Source organism: Bactrocera dorsalis, chromosome 5 (genome assembly GCF_023373825.1).
Source record: "Bactrocera dorsalis isolate Fly_Bdor chromosome 5, ASM2337382v1, whole genome shotgun sequence".
In the NCBI taxonomy this organism is placed as follows: Eukaryota; Metazoa; Arthropoda; class Insecta; order Diptera; family Tephritidae; genus Bactrocera; species Bactrocera dorsalis.
In genome coordinates, this window is record NC_064307.1 from 63,225,301 (window position 1) to 63,245,321 (window position 20,021).

A 20,021-nucleotide genomic window follows, 5' to 3' on the forward strand; every position below is an offset into this window, starting at 1 on the left:
TGTAACTGCCCTAAGAGGTTTAGAGGTTAGGACTTACTTTTATATAAGTTATTTTATATCCGTAAGGACCTTCTACTCCTAAATAAATATTCTAATTTTGTTTACTAATTAATTTTTTCTTTTTTACAGGAATTACGCGACTGTGGCGCACCATGCCATGCCATGTTCTTCCCGGAAAAAGAACGCACTGTACTCCGCTACTGGGTTGGCTCGTGGGCGGCTGTTTGTGTGGCGAGTTGTCTATTTACGGTAAGTGAAAAAAATTTATTAGCAGTGCTTAGCATGAGTAGACGGCGCAAACTAATTTAGTTATTAGTGCAAATTATGATTGATTTCGCGTGCCAAGAAGCCTGGTGTCCGGGTGAAAGATTCGTAGTTTAGTGAGAAACCATAAATCATTGTGCCATCAGAACTCGCTGCTTGTTGGGGAAGTTGTAGAAAGGAGCAGTAAGAGCACTTCTTGGCATATAGATATTAGCGTACCGTACAACTCTAGTTTAGTAGCTCCCTTTGCCAGCTGGCAGTGAAACGACAATATCGATTTCGCAGTAGAAGCAGACAACGGAAGCAATATGGCGCCAAGTAAACATGGCAAAAGAAATGCCAACGCTTAAGTGAGACAGGCGAGCGATGTCGGAAAGTTGTAAACACCGGCATATTGCAAATACTCGTGTACAAAATAAAAAAGCATCCTTGGTGTGATATATTACCTGTCAACGTCTCGCTTTTTCAATAACTAGAGCTAAAGGCAAATCTGCGCAGCAGCTGCAATCTGTACAAATGTCAACAGCATGCCAGCATTGAATTGCTTTGTAGATTCGCAAAATGTGTGTGGGTATGGCAACAGCAACAACTGCTGGGTCTGTTGATTTGTTAAATTTGGATAAATATTCGATTTTGTTTGACTGAAGACATGCATCGATATACAAGTATCGGTAGTTCAAAGGAAGGACTCAATGTCTTATTTATCGGAAGCCTTCAAATACTGAAGAATAACACGTGTTTACCTGCTTTGTCCTTACATCGATCCTTTTTTCATTACGCCAAGCTCTTTGTACAACTCTTCTTCGTTTTCGGGTTTCCCACAACTCCATGTTAAACCAAATACTAGAATCCAGAAATTTCACTACTGAGATTACCTCCTCTACAATATTCTAAACAGCTCTTTATGGTATGTTTTCTGAAGTACCAGTATTCCCACTGCCTTGAGAGGCTTTAACATTAAACTCTAGTCACCTCAGTTAAATTGAACGTAATCAAAGCCTTTCTGTTCTTTAGTTTAGTTTTATTCAGCGAATCCCATAGACAACGTACAACTTTTATCCGATCATCCACTGTTTTCGTTGTAGCGACAGAATTCTGCCGAGTTGGCAGTCTTTGCCCGGATAAAAAGCCGGGTCCGTTCCGTTTACGTAGACCCGACTGTCGTGGGAACGGTCCACGCTCAGCGTTTGATTAGCACAGAACATTTTTAGATGGCCTATGACTCATGTTTCTGCTTCATGCTTTTAAATCATCTGTATAATGAGGATGTGGCACCTCTGAAATGAGTACTGCTTTCCAAAAACTTGGTAATTTCTGATATTTCATTGCCTTCTAAAGTCAAAAACTAATCAAGCCTAAAAAACCTTTCTCACAACCCTTACGTCAACCAGCACTTGTGAAGCCTTTTGGCCCTGAGTGGAAGATAAACGGTCCATGGAACTATTAGCTCTTAACAAGGTTTACAAGGCCGCAATTATAGCTGTCCTAACTGGACACTGTCTCAACCGGCATTCATGCCATATTTTACAAGACACCACTTGTTCAAGTTGCGGGGATAAATATGATGTGGATACACTTTTAAACTTTCTCCGCTATTATACAGCTTTCAGATTAAGGCTGAAGTATCTTGGTTGTCGTATTTTCTACGAACGCGGCGAATTGGCTGCACTAGATATAAGCTCAAATTGCCTGCGATGGTAGTTTTGTTTTCTATTCGTGTCTAGGAAATCCGGGCATCACTACAGGCGTTTCTAACTGTGCAAGTGGATTCCTTCTGCGGGGGCTAGAATTTCTCCGCAGTAAGGTATGTCTCCAGTCATTGAGTTTGATGGGTGCTCTACTGGTAGTAGCAAAAGCTACAACGTCTTGCTGGAGACTTAAATCTGGTTCCACGGTGAGCAGTTAGCCCTTGGAGTTCGCTCTAATTTGTTCACTGGGTTTTGGCCTTTGGGGAGATTCATTGTGGCTACGGTTTAAACCTAAAGGCAGGTATAATTGAATATTCAGTTCAGTGTGGAGTTGCACTGCGGCCGGGTACTGGACCCACAGCACGGCAGAAGTTTTAGGTCAGCTTTGAATCCGATCAAGAAGGAAAAAATGCCACTTCCCCCTGACCAATTGATTATTCGTGACCTTTTTAAATCAGATTTTTACCTAACCGAATCTAACCTAGTTCATTCATCATCCCGATAATTTTATTGCCGACCGAGTGGAGAGCGTTCCTTTCTATACATTGAGATATGAGGTTAGGTAATTTATCTGACAAGTTCGTCTGAATATTTGCTAAAACTGTCTTGTAGCCTGCACTCTCCGTGAAGCATAAAGCTTGCCTCTTAACAAATTTCCTAGCTGTGCTGAAAGATATTCCAAAAATTTCCTAAACACCCGTTAAGCGATCTCAAAAGCCAGCTGTAGCTTATAATATGTATTATGTAACCACATACGAGTATAAGCGATGTGGGTATGTTAATTCGCTTCGAGTCTATCTATTTGTATTCTCTGACGGCCAATGCTTTTTCTATTTTTTTCCAAATTATTTTGACAGATTTTTGTCGGTGGCGTTGAAATATGTTTTACTGTCAAACTCAGCGCACAAAAAGCAACACTGTGTGTGGTGTGAGCGGCTGTTTTTTTGCGGTCCGTTGGTGCTAATATTTACATCATGTAACAAAATATATTTTTTTGGTTCCATAAAACATTTGTATGAGTATAACAGATATGTGGATGTATACATAAATATGTATAAATTGTTGCATATATTTAAGAGTTTATTACATAAATCATGGGGAAAAATATGAAAAATACAGACTTACATAGCATTATATGTAAAAATATATGAGAACTAAGACGTGGGCAGCGACGCTGTGCTTTTATTATAAATTGATGGATTGCCTACATAAATATACTGTGGCAGTTTGGTTACTAACGGTATTTTTGGTGTATATATTTTGCAAATTTATTTTTTAAAGCTTTATCATGAAACAATAATATATTTTAGTAGGTTAAATCAGACTCAGAGCCATGTTGAGGAGATTATTTCATAATGTTCTGGGAAAAAACTTGAAGACTCGGAGAACATAACATTAAACCATTAAATTACCAAAATTCACTCCTTATTCTTCTTTGCTTTGGTGGATACCGCTTAAGCGGTTGTAGCCGAGTTAACAACAGCGCGCCAGTCATTTCTTCTTTTTGCAATATGGCGCTATATAGCGTCTTTGCAACGAAGCGGAGGCCTTCCTCTGTTTCCCCTGGCAGTAACTGCGTCGAATACCTTCAGAGCTGAAGTATTTTCGTCCATTCGGACAACATGACCTAGCCAGCGATTGATAGATGGGACCTTCTTATCGTTATGTTCTCCAAGTACTAAAGCACGCAAGGAGACAATAGGTAGACGATTGATTCAGGCAACGAATCTTTGAAGAACACATTAGAATACTCGCCACCGAGGAAATACCAGAAAGTTACTTTAGGGTAGTGTTGATAGTGGACCGATCAAAAAGCTTCTACTATGAGGCAATATATAACTTAGTAACATTGCAGGTGGGTCACCATAGGGCGCCTAACTCTAAGAACTCATATCAGGCTGAGCTCAAACCACCAAGCAAGGGCTATAGCTGGGCGAATTGTTGACGGCCTAAGTTTGTAGGTTAGTGGCCCCTGACCAGGAGCGACAGGAGAGGAATGTTCATCTTGAAAGACCTGAAACATCCTATGAATCTTTAGGGACGAGGTGAATAGATGTCGCCACGAAATAAGTATCCGCAACCCCAAATGTTCCCCGGTAAAGGGCAGAGAACAAATTAAGAAATCCAAAATTAAGCTAAGCTCAGGCTACCAAGGGCTAAAGGTTTGGCGCCTAAGTTCGTGAGTTAGCTGGGAATGCCCAATAAGCAGCCCCTGACTAAGAGTGAGAGGAGAGGCGGGTTCGACTTAAAAAACCTCACACATCAAATGCATCATTGGAAACGAGGAAAGAGATGCCGTCTCGAAATAAGTATCTACAATCCCAAATGACACCCGACCAAGAGCAGAGCAAAAATTAAGAAATCCAGCAACAAAGAATAAACACGATTTTGATAAACATAGAACTTGCCCTGATGAATGTGGCATTCTCTTACCTCAGTATGAAAGAGTGAGATTGTACAGAAGTGGCTTTCAGGGCATTGATATAGGCGTCGTTCCCTTAAAACCATGGCAGGTCTAACATTACGTTCGATGTTACGTCGCCATTAGGTTAACGGTACAGGCTCAGTTGATTTGAGTCCTGACCAGCGCGATGGTCCTAGCTCTGAACACGAACTATCATAAAGTTTCGTGTCAATCCTCGTATGGCCGCCCTGCAAATTCATAGATAATTACAAGGACCGAAAATTAAGTGGAAACCCTTACAACAGAGCAAACCACAAAGTACAAACGGACGACGAATTGAATGTCTTCAGAAGGTAAAACAGGATTTTAGGATCGCCACCGCTGATGGGAAACGAGAGTACAATTCAAACTGTATGCATAGAAGACACCAATTTCCTTATGCCCGACCGAATCTCGCGAAATGAACATAACTCTCCAAGTAAGGAATTGTATTTTGAAGATGAGATCAGAAGAGAATGAAGCAGTGCTAAGCGCTACCCTCAAAAAGATAAAACTGGAAATGCTCAGTCGGAAGAACATAAGTGCCGAATTAAAAAATGGGGTATCTGAGCTAGACGAGCTCTCCGATATTATTGGTAGCCTGCACTGGAACTGGATAAATACAAAATGGTTAAAAATAATTTAGTCGCCATTCCTCCTAAAAGCTTATATTTTCTAATGAATTTGGCTTGGTAGAAGCCACTGAGGGACTTCTTAAGTCCGATCAGACATTCGTGTTTTATGGAGATAAGATTGATAAATGTTCTTGATAAACAAATTAATTCTGGATCAAGTTATACTGAAAATGAAGTAATTTTTTCTGGGACAAGTAAAACCTCGTAACCTTCGAGAAAACTAGACTGGTAAGAAAAGTTGAAGGAATGGAAAAGAGATATGTGTTAGAAGAATAGTTCAGACCAGTCAAATGTAACTACTTTCTATGGGCTGAATGTGAGGATAGTACTACCTACCTCAGGTAATTCGATAAAAGATTGTTAAAGCAAAACTCAGCAAAGGTCTTTAGGACATATTATTGAACTATCCTCATGGATCCATTATATACCAGCAATACTGTTATAATGTTAATCGAGAGAAATATGAATGTCTACTAAGCAAGAGGCTGGAAATCTTCTTTGTGAAACACTCGTTTCATTTGAAATGTTCCAACCTTCAATAAACAAGGTCACATTTGTAAGAAACAACCGCTGTTACGATTTAGAAAAACCTGCTATGAATTCTAATTATATTTTAATTTTTATTCATCAAATAACTAATACTTATATGTAGTTTAACACATTTTATCCCATTAATTAGACTCAGTTATCGGTGTGAACAGAATAATAAAACCCAAACCGTATCGCATTACTCAAATCCGGGGTATAAAAGCCAACACATGTTTATACATCCAGCTTACAACTTCCGTTCCTATCAACCGACTGACATCTACTAATAACTGCCACAACAAATTAACACACCTTCCCCAACTAATAGCTACTATTTATGCTAAAAATTCAACACTCCCTAAATAATTATTCACGGAAATGCCACCTACCCACATTCGAAAATCGTTGTGACCACGGTTTTTCGCTTGGAAAATCTTCAAACTGTAATTTACAGCATTTTAATGCGACTAAATTTCCACTGACAGCCAACGAACAAAGCGAGACATTTCGTCTTTTGTTGCTTCAAGGCGAGTGTTGACCGAAACAATGCCGGCGAAGACAGTTGAGCGTTGATAGACACACCTCAAAAACGATTTGTGTCGAGATAATTTGTAAAATTATAGCTTAGCAACGACTTTTAGCTGCATGAATTATTTTAATACAAAAAAATGATTTGCATTTTTGGCAGTTTAGGAAGATTACTGGGGGTTTCTTCCATTTGTATTGTCTTGATATTGCATTCAATTGTTATGCTTCGTATTATTTTTTTCAATTTTCTTCGCATTTTGTTTTTTCAATTCCGCTCCACTTGCTTTAAATTCTTCCCATGCTTCTCATTTGAAGAGCACGCATATCACGTAGAACCGTCACGACAGTTGGTGTTATCGCTCATTCATCGATTTTTAGTATCTTTACACCTATTTCCTCCAGCTTTCTATCTTACTCTCTCTCTTTTTCTCTTTACATATCCATCGCAGCAACTACACATACTTTCTTGTGCGTTTTTTACTCGCGACTCTTGAATTGAATTGTTTATTGTTATCAATTCCATCGACATTTAGTGAAGTGACTCCCCATTTTATTGCACAATGTATACATACACAGAGCTAGACAAATACCTATATTCAGAGTTATATCACTCCCAGATTTCGAAAAGTGCTGTTCTATCAGAAAAAAAGAATTTAAGGTAATATCCCCTAACATCGATCTCACTTGGATAGCTTAGAAACCCGGTTAGTTGTGGAATCCAAAACTCCTCAATTGATCATAAGATCCCCACAACAGTCTACCACAAATTTGTTAGGACAGCTATTGTCAGTTTCAGCTATGTTTCCTCGTAGTTCAGTAGATCTCTTGCGTTTTATTCTAGTCCTAAAGTATCTAGCAATCGTACAGGAGCAGGTCGGCACCCCTAGTGACGATAAGCCATGTTCTACCGGTTTTGTCATCACCCTTTTTGAAAGAGGTTTCGTCACCCTGGGTAAGGTCGTCCTACCCAAGAGACTCTGTATAGGTTAGGTGGTCGCTTTATGTGGTTCAAAGTTGTCTCCGTTACGAGGCCAAGGCGAAGGTTGCCGTACGAACTTATGAAGCATTGCTTTTAAAGCCGACCAGTGCAAAGAGGAAGTCATCTCAACCTACACCTGCAACACCAACTTAATGATGACGGGAAGAAAACGTACTCTAAGACTTGCTAGGCTTTTAACGGCACGGCTTTCCTTTTCCTTTCCTTTGCTGCGGAATGACATCTGCATACTCAGGTGGCAGAATACCGCGACTACTAGCTCAAGTGACATCTGCATACAGTCCGCGTCGAACAAAGGGGCCTAAAGTCGGTAGAAGTCAACTGAACTAACAGATAGGTTAAGATCTAAAGAGAAGGGTCAGTTCTAAAAGCTGTCTGCCTTCCTTTGGGATTTATTATTGCAAATCTTTCAATTTTAATGAGCACTATAAGACATTTCGAAAATTTTTTCCATAGAGTCACGCCACTTTTACTCTACCAGAATTTTTACTTGTACTCCTCCATCTCTCTAAAGAGATTTTTGAGGTAGTTCTAACTTTAAAAATATATTAGGTTGCTATCCAAGTAATGATTTTAGTGGGGGATTTATCGAAGTAATATATTTTAAAGGAAATTTATTTAATGACAAGAAATCGCCATTCCACTATAGATCGAACCATAGTAGTTTGGGTCTCGTTTTTTTGCAATGTCTCGAATCTTTTTATCGATGTTCAACTCATAGTTTCGACTGGTTTATATCAGATCAGAGTCAGGGCATATTTGTGATTCTAATTTTCTCGTCAAGTTTCGATAAGTCTCCAAAAAAAACCGTAATCGAGTGTTGGGAAACTGAGTTTCCATGGTACTATATGTACATATATATTCATTAGGGGTTCATCGTGGTATATTCAACGAATATTTTTAGCATTTCTGCCTCGTTGTTTTTGTTTCAATATCGGGTTTTTAATCAAATTTTCATCAATTTCTAAGAAAAAATCGACAATTTAAGATTAGATCTTCGGACTTCCATACATTTTAGTAGAACTCACCGTACCTCAGCTTTAAATAAAGATACATACGAATCGTCTTACAATTCTATTCTTATGCCCGCTGCTGTATAAACGAAACTGCTTCTTTCTTCACACAAAAGTTCTACTAAACTCTTGAAATTTAAGTAACTGTGTAAGTACATACCTCTTCGTCTTCATATACTCGCACAATAGCCATTTTGCCTCATGCCACCATTGTTGCTCGGTCGATTTTCATGACTCCCAAAGAGTTGCTTACAAAGAAATCAATTTGTTATTCTATGCACGCCACAAGTTGTGGCATAACAGTTTGTTGCATTGTTTTGTCATTTCAATTTGTTGCTCGTAACTTTTTTTTTCAAATGCCGACGCTATACACTGGGGAGTCGAAGAAAATAAACAAACATTTTTTATGCCATTTTTGTGTGAGAATTCGTCGATGGCGCGGTTTCGTGCTTACTTTGAGCGTTTTTGAAAAATGTTAAATTATGTGGCGGCCAAATTGTTAAACTCTATGTTTAATGTACTACTTGCCACAGGCGGTGGCAAGCAGCTATAGTCTGCAATTAAAGGGGCGAATTCAGTAATATTTCTGAAATGAAATTATTTTGTTCGAAACCAAAGTGCTTAATGGCAGGCTGAACAGGTTTAATAGATTTATTTTTTACTAATGCCGGTAACGCCCGCGCATTGTTTGAAAAATATATTGTTATATATAGTATATATGGTTGTATATCCATGTATGTATGTACATATATATATATATATGTATGCATATGTGAGCGCACGCATGTCCGCCGCCAAGCCAGCACATAAATTAAATTTAATTGTCATATCGGCTGTTGGAGTACAAATGTGTTGGCGTGTGGTAGGTAAACGAAGTGACGGGACAAAATAGAACAGAAAATAAGAAATTAACATATAAATGGCAAAAAAAATAAAAAAAAAAAAATTATTCTATAATCGTTACATTTACCTTTTTCTGCTTTATTTCTATTTATTTTCAGCCTTTCATTGCTATTGAAGCATGAGGCGTGAATTTGTACACCATTTAGTCGTTTTGCGATAAGCCATCAAACAGTTGAGCGCAGTAAAATGGCAGTTGTTTAAGTAAAAATTTCAAAAAGTGCTAAAAAAAAGTTCAAAACTATTCAAAGAGTGCTCTTTTCAGTACTTACACCGTAGCAATTTAGCAGTTTGCCTATTAAAATCACAGAAATTCTCGCCTACTTCAATTGCAACCCTGAAAACTTGGATCATTGATACACAGAGGTTACTCTGGCGTCCGTTTTTCTGCACACTTGCCGATAAGGAATATATAGACGGAGAGCAGTCGCTTTAAAAGAGTTGCTTTTGCATAAATGTTTCGAAGCTAGGAGGGTAGTTTTTCTGAGAGAAGCTCTCCGCCAATCTTTGGGTACCGGAACACTGTTGAGTTCTTCAAGCAGAAGTGTCTGCTATTAAGGTGTCAGTAGACGTACTGCTGCAAAGTTCAGCTGCTTTCAGGGAGGTAAATATTCTTTCCGACATCAGAGCAGCAATACTAGCGCTGAGCTCGCTAACTGTACGGTCAAAGGTAGTCAAATTACTCCTTACTAAAAGTAGTAACAAACTACTTCATTATTAGACCCCTTTGAGTGCCTGGTCATAGACGAATCACTGGCAACTGCAAAGCCAGAGATATCACCCGTACCTCGCTCATATCAGAGTATAAACGAGTTGGATCTCCGTTGACAATTTGCGTTCTAGCACTGAACCTATGGACCTCGCGTGCATTGAACAAATGTAGGTCGACGACCAGCTCCTTGCGAGAGCCTTGGTCACAGCCTTATTCATGCAAAAACCTCTAAATAGGTTGGGTGTGATAAACGTTGTTAGGGCAGTTTTGAAGTCTTTTATATTTAAATTGTCAAAAATGCCCCAGAAAATGTTCCTTCTAAAAATTAGGTTATTTATCCTCAACGAAATTACTTTTTTGCTTATTTTTTTCTTAATACCACAATTGTGCCACTTCCCTAAACCCCACTGTACACCTTTATAGCTTTATAACTTTCACATCGAAATCTGCATAAAGTGACTGTGAATTGTTGACTTTTAGACAAATGAAAAATGACAGCTGTCATAGGTGAATGGCTGCAACAAAGACAGCTGTCAATTTGCATGTGAAAATTGGCAATGACGCGCGCGAAAAGCAACTGAAAGGAAGAAAAATCGCATAATTAGCGCACTTCCGTTGCCACAAATATATCACAACATATCAATTGTCAAAAAAGCGAAATGTCAGCTGTGACAACTTTACCAGCAAACTAACAGCAAAAAATATAACAAAAATTAATGCAAAAAACTGAAAAGACTCAAGTGGCACTTCACCAAACGAAAATTGGTGAGTGGTATAGTTTGCTGCGACCATTCTAGCCAAGACATCATTAATCCTTGTCAGTGGTTTTCCACATACACATATACATACATATATGTATTTTTGTGTGTGTATGTATATACGAATAGCACTTGCAAAAGTCAAATGTGTTGTCAAACTAACAAATTGAAAAATGAACAACTAACAAGCTCGAAGTTACGCATACTAACGATGTCATTTTCTTTGAATTAATGCTGTATGTAGGAGAGTATATAATATAGTTAGATATAAATATATATATATATATTTGTATATGTATATAATGTAAGTGTCTGGATATGTGTTCGTTTTTCTGTGCAACAAACCTAGTAACAAGGGGCATAAGTCACAAACAAAAGCTTTATTTGATGACTTCACTTCGTTAGTGGAGGCTGCTGTTGTTGTTGTATGTAGTTGGTGTTATTGCCGTTGATGCTCATACTTTTGTTGTTGCTTTGTTTGATGAATAGTCACTCCTTCAACTTCAGCCTCAACAATATTATACAAGTCATTCCACTTTCAACAGCAGAAACACGCTTGTAATGCTGAGCCAACTGACGCCTGAGTTTGTGGCTGGTTGACTTGGCGCTGGATCGTACCGCATGGCATAGGTGCTTTTCTGGATAATTATATGTGATATTTCTATAACCATATATGAAGGCAAAGGTTCGAGACATAAATCATGTGAGCAGAATAACCTTAGAGCTGGTTTGTACTCACGTTTTTATAATCTCAAAAGGCCGTCGTGTCGAATTTCTTCTCATGGTATCCAGTTGAAAGAATAGTTAAGCCTTCTCAATGCTGATATCCACCGTCGGGAATTTCAAGTTTAGATCTATTTTATTTAACGTCCCTCTAGGCGACTTGTTTCTTGAAGCGAGACATATGCAGGGAAGTTTAACGATTCTATGACAGCCATGTCTTTGTAAACGGACCGGACCCTGCATTTTAACAGGCCAGGGACCGTCAACTCGGCAGCATCCCTCCAAATTGCTACAGGAATAGTTTGTCCCGCAACAACAAGGGAAGCATACAAGCAGACCCTTCCATCAGTTTTATATGTTCAATGACATCTGCTTGTGGAGTGACTCTTCAGAGAAGCTCCCCCGTTAAGTGGTTACGCGTGAAACCAAAATATTCTGAACCCATTCGAACATACATTCATCTTTTCTTGTTCTGAGGCGAATATCACGACTATCCGCGTACCTCGCAGGTTCGACTTTCAGTCAGTAAAAAATATATTATATTGCAAAACACATTCTTATTCTTTAGCACCCGTTCTTTGGACTCTCCATTTGCATATGCATTAAAGATCCGATGTCTGAATCAAACCAAACCTTTAATTGGTTCGGGTATCTCTCTTCATCGAGTTACTTTCCTGTTTTTTAAATCCTATTTTTTCTTTAATGATCCGAAGACTGAGTCTTATCGGAGTTGGAACTAATAGCAATCGTATAATCGGTTAGAGTTTCACTCTTCGTTAGATAATATTAGTTCTTCAATAACCGTTCTTTAGTCCTTTTAAACCCTTTCTTTTCATTTGCTTTGACAGTCCGAAGTCTGTCAGAGTTTGAACTAATTGCCGTCCTTTAATCGGTTCGACTTTCGGTTGGGGCTAAATTTACATAACCTGAAACAGAAGTTTCTAATAATGGATACCGTTCGTTAGCAGATAATATTAAATCTTTAATAACAGTTTTTGAGCCTTCATTTCCATGTGTTTGAAGAATCTGAAGTTTGATTCTTCTTGGAGTATAACTAATTGTTGTTCTATCTTCTGTTCCACTTTCGGTCAAAGCGAAATTTTAAATAATAGCAAATTGGAATTTAGGATTATGCCTCTAATATCCATTCCTTAGATCGTTCATTTGCATTTGCTTTAAGTGTCTGAAGTTTGATTCCTGTCGGAGTCGTACTAGTTGCTTTCCTATGGGGTACTCCTATATTTTCGGGTACTGGATTGTATTTGATGTGTCTGTTTCCACTGTATAGTCTTGCTGTTTTTGTAATGCGAGAATTCTGCCGAATTGACAGTCCTTGACCGTATAAAAAATCTGGGCACGTTCTGGTTACGTAGACCCGACTGTCATGGGAATTGTCGTGTACGTGATAGTAGATATCGCTTATTAGAAGAATATTTGGTTCATACTGCCTTAGTGTTGTCATTGAAGTCCCTTAACTGGTTCACAAGCTCTAAGATAAGATCTCTAATAGCAACGGAACACTCCAAACTGATTAGGTTGTATATATTATATTGGCATATGGCCTAAGTTGGTTTGCAGAAAGACAGAACTTTAACATGGCTCGGCTATTAAGATGCTCTAGAGATGTGGGAACCCAAATTGATAAACATGTTGACCCTTGACGAACATCCTTGTACTCATACCTCATATGACCAAGCCTTTACTTAATTCCCTTCACCTTTTGACACTTGTCCTCCGCATTCGATTCCACAAATATTTTGTTACAAAGAAAGCAGCCAAACTGTCGCTCACACAAAACACAAGCAACTTTGAGGTTAGTTTTGTAATTAAGAAAAGTCATCAACTGAAATGTTACACCATTGCCATGGCAAACCATTACAGCAACGAATTGCAGTAAAATCGCAAGCGAAATAGTGTCTTTGTATTTATCAACCGCAGACAGAGAATAGCGACTTTACGACAGTGGTGATGTGATCCCCACAAAACCATTGCGCCATGGGTGACAGCGCCGCCAACTCCGAGATAAGCGCTGTTGGCGACACAAAAGCGACAGCGACAACAAGTGCAAAGTTGGCAACTTCATAGGGTGCAACAACATCATTAACTACCGTTGATTATTATGTGGATAATGTTATCTTGTGGCATGAAATCCTGTAACACAGCAACAACAACTGGCAAAGAACGAGGAACTATTTGAGCCACAAACACCGACATGTTTACATACATTATCCGCAGCTGAAACTTCAGCAGCAACACCTCAACATACAAAGTGGCATGCAAGCATATAATTTCGTACACTGCAAGTATGTAGGGTTTAAGTGTGTGCACGTTGCATGCAACAAATGTCAACTCCGTCACCAATCAGTGAAATGACTCTGAATGACAACTCTGACTGCAACGCTGATTGCTAACGCTCGCTGCCAACAGCTTGTGTTGCAAGCAGCTTGCACACACCTATACCAGATACTCATAAAAATATATATGTATATGTGTGTGTTTCTATGGATTTTCTGCTTTTGCAAAGGCGCTACTCGCTGGCGAGGCTGGTGCGTTGTCCTCCGTTGAACCTGCCTGCCGTGTAATATCAGTAAGTTGGAAATGACAGGCGCAAAAAATTACAAGCCGCAGCCTATGTCTATATGTATGCGTGAAATTCGACACTTAACGAGATTTCTTAATTGTAAACTTAATTAAAAAACTTGAAGAGCATGTCACCACGTTGATTGGGAGTGTATAATGTAAAGATCTATGTTTCCTAAGTCATTACACGTTCATAATTTTGTAGATATTTGAGACTGAATGTCAGAAAATATGCATATACAGGAAGACGAGACGATAAATTAGAGCCTATATTTATTAAGGTAAAGGTAAAAAGCCGTTAACCTCGGTAACCTGACTGCGCTTGGTGTTTCTTTATATAAGAAATGCAGTGTTTATGTTTGCCGGTCAAGTCATTTCGCTTCCGCATTAATTTCAAAGTCCTTAGGTTAGATTGGGAGAGGTTAAATTAGGTTATGTGATCGATCCTAGCAAGGAGCTCACTTGAACAGCTTAGAACGCCGGTCCCTTATGTTGCCTAAAACTCGTATATAACAGATCTTAAGACCCTTACAAATCGATAAAGCGCTCAGAGTCTATAACAAATTTATTGAGTCGCTTAATGCCTGTTTCTGCTACGTCTCCTGGTTCGCCGACTTCAGTATTGCAAAGGGTAGACATTGAGGGAGAAAGTGCCTGGATGTTTCCACCTCACTCTCATCCCACATCAATGTGAGCAGTGACTTTCTCGTCGGCTTAGCAGTTGCCAGCGATACCGCTGTAACCAGGCACCCAAACTAGTGTGATGATGCAGTAGCTTGATGCGATTTTTAGTGAAAACAGACTCTTCTTGACTTGCTTTGAGAACTCTCTCGTCGGTATTCTCTTCTGACAATGAATAAATTCTGCGACGCAGTGATCCGACTTTTCAGGAAATCAGCTAAAGGTGGAGAGATTTCCGGTTGCGGTGTTCTTGTTTGGTCACCTTCATATGCCCAGCTACTTTAAGCCTTAGAGTGCTCTCCCTCGCCGGTTTATGGGCAGGAAAGAACCCGCCAGAGTTCGGTTTGGCAACTCCATCATCCAAGTGATACGGTATGAAGTCAAAATGTGTAAGGTTATCCGAGTGTTCAGATACGTGTTCTTTTAAGAACCTAGGTTCTCTGAGTATGATAACAACTTTCGCAGCCTTACACCTTCCGACGATGTTTTCGGGCACTATGTGCAAGATAGTGGTAAGTGCCATGGTTGAAGTGGACCTTAGTGAACCACACATGCGAATATGCCCCGCCCGTTGAACGCATTCGAGTTTCTTTGCAAGTGGTATTTTCAAGAGCCTTCCACCACATAAAGACTCAATAGAACATAATGGAATTGACTATGGTGTCGTAGAGCCAGAGGACCATTTTTGGTGAGAGACCCCACCTTTTGCCAATGGCTCCTCCACAGCGCTATAAGGCAATCGATGCCTCTTTTGCTCTCTCTTCGATATTCGGCTTCTATGAAAGCTTCCTTGCCAGGATGAGCCCTAGAAATTTTGCTGTACCCGCCGGTTGCAGACGGATGCCTCCCATTTTCGGCAGCGATGCCACTGGGCACCATAGTAAATAAAAAGATCTCGGTTTTAATGCGACGGTCCAATTGGAATTGGAATATTTCAGTATATTTAAAATACATTTATGCTTTTTTTTGAAAATCGTTGCTTTCTAATATTATGTATGCTTTCTCCTTTTTATTGTGGCGACAGCAAACATTTCTTAAATAATTTTGAGGAACAGTGCCGATTAGACGCTCCTTAGTCAAGTAAAAGTTTGGACCCGTTCCGAAGAGTATGTAACAATTAAAATGGGAATGTATGCTTCTTCCTAACTGGATCCGTGAATATTGCCTTCGAGTGACTGAATTAAAGTTCTTCTGCCTGAGAAGGCTAATGTTTCCGTTTCTTAATCATATCCCCTTGCTCCGACTTGAACTCCAGAACTTCGGAGTTTAATTCACTATTGATAAAAACACATCGATGTAAAGGCAATCGGATACACAGGTTCTGATCTGAAATCAGATATACTACATAGGCAATCTTTTGGATGCGAATTCGGTTGCCAAAGATCGATCTGTGATTTTAATTCGGACTGCCCAATCTTCTAACTATAGTTTATTGTCTGCTTATCGGAAACAGAATTTTAGAAAAATAGATCGCAATATTTTTTAAGTAACTCAAGGAATTGTTTAAAAAAGGCTAAGTCAGTCAGATTTTGTTTAGCCTTTAAGCGATTAAGGTTTTAATAATCAGATTAATTATGAGCTCAAATTAGTATAAACTAAAAGCTTGAGGAATCTAGTCGATTTAGTTTGAAATAGTTTTTCCACTAACTTAAATTATTGCTTAAACCATCAAATGATTTTTGATATACCACAATTTGATTGCAGCTAATGAGGTTTAATCGCAACTAATCTAATCTGATCACTTCTGAAATAAACAAATTCAAATTTATTTTCTAAGATTTTTAGAGCTAATTTCTTCTAATTTTCGATTTAATAATTGCCAAACATATTCGTTTTGTATTTGAATCAAATACAATCGAATTTAATCCGATTAATCAATTAACTAATTCTAATTAATGTATTCTAAGCAATTTAATCTTATCTAATACATAAACTATTAGCAGTTTTGTATCATAAATCTCGTTATCTTGTCATCTCTTAAGGCAGAATACAACAAAAATCTCAAATAATTATTCTTAAATATTTTACAAGTCATGCGTGCTCTCAACCCCGCAACTGAGATTTGATACGCTACAGCTGTAGTCGTTAGTCATTAACTTGTCTAACTGCCAACAAATATGATTTAATTTATTAGAATTATTATTCAAGCTCATGTACCATAGTTTATTTTAATTGTATAGCAAAACATGCATGTAAATCTAATAAAACAATTAATCTTTTGTTCTCACACTCTTACTCTTTTTCTCCCACATCGGCGTATAGGTGCTGACCTTTCTCATTGACTCGTCGCGTTTTCGCTATCCGGAGCGTGCCATTGTTTTTCTCGCCGTTTGCTATCTCGTCGTGGGTTGCGCGTATGTGGCCGGTTTGGGCGCGGGCGATTCGGTGGCGTGCCGTGAACCTTTTCCGCCACCGGTGCGGCTAGGGCGGTTGCAGATGATGTCGACCATAACACAGGTGAGTGAGAAGTGTGAAAAATGTTTCATTTAAATTATGGAAGAAAAAATAAAATAAATTTGAAAAAAAAATAAATTTTTTTTTAAGATAATGATTAAAAAAATTGTTTAATTTTTATTAAAAAAATATTGATATAAAAATTAAAAAAATATTGTTAAAAAAATTAAATATTATTTCAAAATATTTTTTAATAAAATGTTTAAAATTGATTTGGCAAAGAATTAAAAAAAAAATTCCAAAAATTTGTATTAAAATCTTCAATCAAATTAATATATTTTGAAATATGAATATTTGAAACAAAAGGAAAATTAAAAATTTTCTTCCTTATTGGTACAATATAATAACAATAATAAAAAATATTTTTATTAAAAAAATAAAAAAATAAAAAAGTATTAAAAATATTAAAAATATTTTTTATTAACCCACTAAAACACTGCTTTGAATTTCCATTACTTTACAGTTATGTAATTGATTACCCCTTTTGCATTACAGCGAACTTGCAAATCATTAGCCAATCACTCAAATGATTAATATCTAAAATATTGCCGCTCAAAATATTTACTATTAATAAGCATTTTTGCATAATACTTCATCACTTACCGTAATTAAAGCATTTCTATTACAACACATATACAAACAAACATACATTATAACTGTTTCGTGTTTTCTGTTTTTGCACCCGCAGGGTCATCGCCAAACCACCGCTTGCACGGTTTTATTTATGGCGCTGTACTTTTGTTGCATGGCCGCCTTTGCTTGGTGGTCGTGCTTGGCGTTCGCCTGGTTTTTAGCCGCCGGCCTCAAATGGGGTCACGAGGCGATCGAAAATAAATCGCATTTATTTCATTTGGTCGCCTGGGCCATACCGGCGTTGCAGACAATTTCGGTGCTGGCATTGGCCAAAGTTGAAGGTGAGTGCAACCAACAAATGCTATTTACTTATATAAACACAAATAATTTTATTGCGCGCGGTTGGTGGGGGGTTGTATGAGGGCAATTTTGTATGAAAGCTCGTATTTACGTAAAATAATATCACAACAAAAGCATGGAAAAGTGTGCAATAACTAAAGGCAACTACACTGGCGGCATGCAACGCGAAATTAAATGGAAAAGCATTTTGTGGAAACAAAAAATTTATGGAAATCATTTGCCAAATGGCTTTATTTGTGTCGAAATTAAGTGCTGCGTAATTTTCGGAAATGTTTTTACACGCGTTTGATGGCATTACATAAGTGAGTCAACAGTTATTTGCTCTTTTGTGAATGAAAGCAACTTTATTTATTTGAAGCGAGTGTTATAAACTGTAGGCAAAAATTAGTAAGACTTTGTTCATAAACTTAAAACTCTTAATTTTTTTTCAAAATCTGTGTCGTCCCCCTCAAAGAAATCCCCCTTGTCCGCAATACACTTGCGTCAACTTTTTTTTAACCCTCGAAACAGTTGTCAAAGTCAATTTCCGGAATAGCCTGCGCAGTATGCGACGAACTGTCAACCTTTTTGACCTGCTTTAAAGTATTTCTTTCGTCTTCGGCTTACCTTTGCCACGATATTCCTCTGATTGAACGTTTGTTTCCAAGTCGTAACCATAGTTCTAAAACTCATAGCGAGCAATAATACGTTTCATGACATCCTGGTAATCGGAAAACATTGTTTCACAAACGTTAACGCGACGCTGTTTTTCGAAAAAATTTAGTGATTTTCGAACCAATCGTGATTTCACTTTTTATTAGACCCAAATGATGTTTCAAAATGGTTTTTACTGACCCTTCCGATATTCCAGTGATGCCAGTAAGATCTCTGATGATTATCTCAATTCTCAAGCACCAGTTTCTTTGTTTTTATGGACTTGTTGATCATCTGTTGATGTTGATAGCCGTCCTGGACATTCTGAAAGTTGCGGCACTAGAAATGCCAGCCTTATAAAAACCCTCATCCCTATAGCAAAAAGCTAGGCCAGCCGATTTTTACAAGCTTCTTTTGAGGCGACTTTTGCACCAACAAAATCATTCCCCATAAACCGGAATAGGTAGTAATCACTTGATGTCAGCTCCAAACTATAAGGTGGATGCCTAAGAACTATCTAATCCAGCTGCTGGAGCTTCTTACGGCTCTCTATCGATGTGTGAAACACAATTCCTCTCCTATTGGTCAAAGCTGGTTGCCTCTGAACGATTTCTGCCCTGAAACGGATCTTACAAAGTTCGAAGATGTAGAGATAAGAGTTTGGTCGTAAGAATACAGTGATAATTTCCTGCCGATCTCATTATACACATAGAAAACGCTTCTTCACAGTTAATCATGGGTTAGTCACCGTTTGTGCCAGCCTACCACAGTTCGATCACAACCCTTTTCGCTGGACGTTGACGTGAGTGAGCCGCTTTTCATCAGCAGTAACAGTTGCTTCAGAAGTAGACCAATTTTGTTGCGCTCCAGCAGCGATACAAATTCATCGAAGATGTCGTGTCATTACTTTTCCTTCCAGTATCTTAATATATTACTATTTTTTCTCTCTCTCACCAAATGTTTATTTTAACCTTTTTTTTATCACTTTCTTTGTCTAAATACTTGACAGATCTCTCTTAGAAAACCTGTCCCAACTTAAGTCTATCGGCTTCCTACAAGTGTCAAGTACAAGAAGTATAATTGGGATATGCGGTTTGAATCTCTTAGATACATCAACTGAGGCGCTAGGACTATGAGATTTGAAATCTCTTAAGACTATAACAGGGAAAGGGTTAGAACAAGGGGAAACCATAAAACATCTTTTGTGCGAATGCTAGGCTTTTTATAATAAAAGAATCGGAACTATCGGTCGTGGGTGTCTTGGCGATATTTCAACGGTTGTATAGATAACAATTTTTGTATTAACAAACTTCATCAGAAGCACGGGGTGATTCATAGAGGATGTAATAGAGTGAGATGACTTTTGTTCCCGTGGTTTCAATGCGCCATCTAAAGGCCTAGGTACATCGTCAGACCTCAACTTTATCTCTCTCTCTCTCTCTAAGGCCAGAATTCTGATACTATAAGTAAACATAAAGTTGGAACTCTAAGGCTCGTGCTCTGTTGAGACCTAAACTTGCGTTATTGGAACTTTTCGCTTTCTATTGTGAC

General features: G+C 38.3%; 1 protein-coding gene across 2 annotated transcripts in view; it reads left to right on the forward strand.

Moving 5' to 3' along the window:
• Window positions 1–20,021, forward strand: part of LOC105224044 (frizzled) — a 204,220-nt gene that overhangs the window by 62,468 nt on the left and 121,731 nt on the right. For both annotated transcript variants that reach the window (XM_049457093.1, XM_049457094.1), the window contains exons 2-4: window positions 130–249; window positions 16,713–16,907; window positions 17,593–17,818. In XM_049457093.1, coding sequence (XP_049313050.1) covers window positions 130–249; window positions 16,713–16,907; window positions 17,593–17,818 — 541 coding nt within the window. The remainder of the gene's footprint in view (window positions 1–129; window positions 250–16,712; window positions 16,908–17,592; window positions 17,819–20,021) is intronic.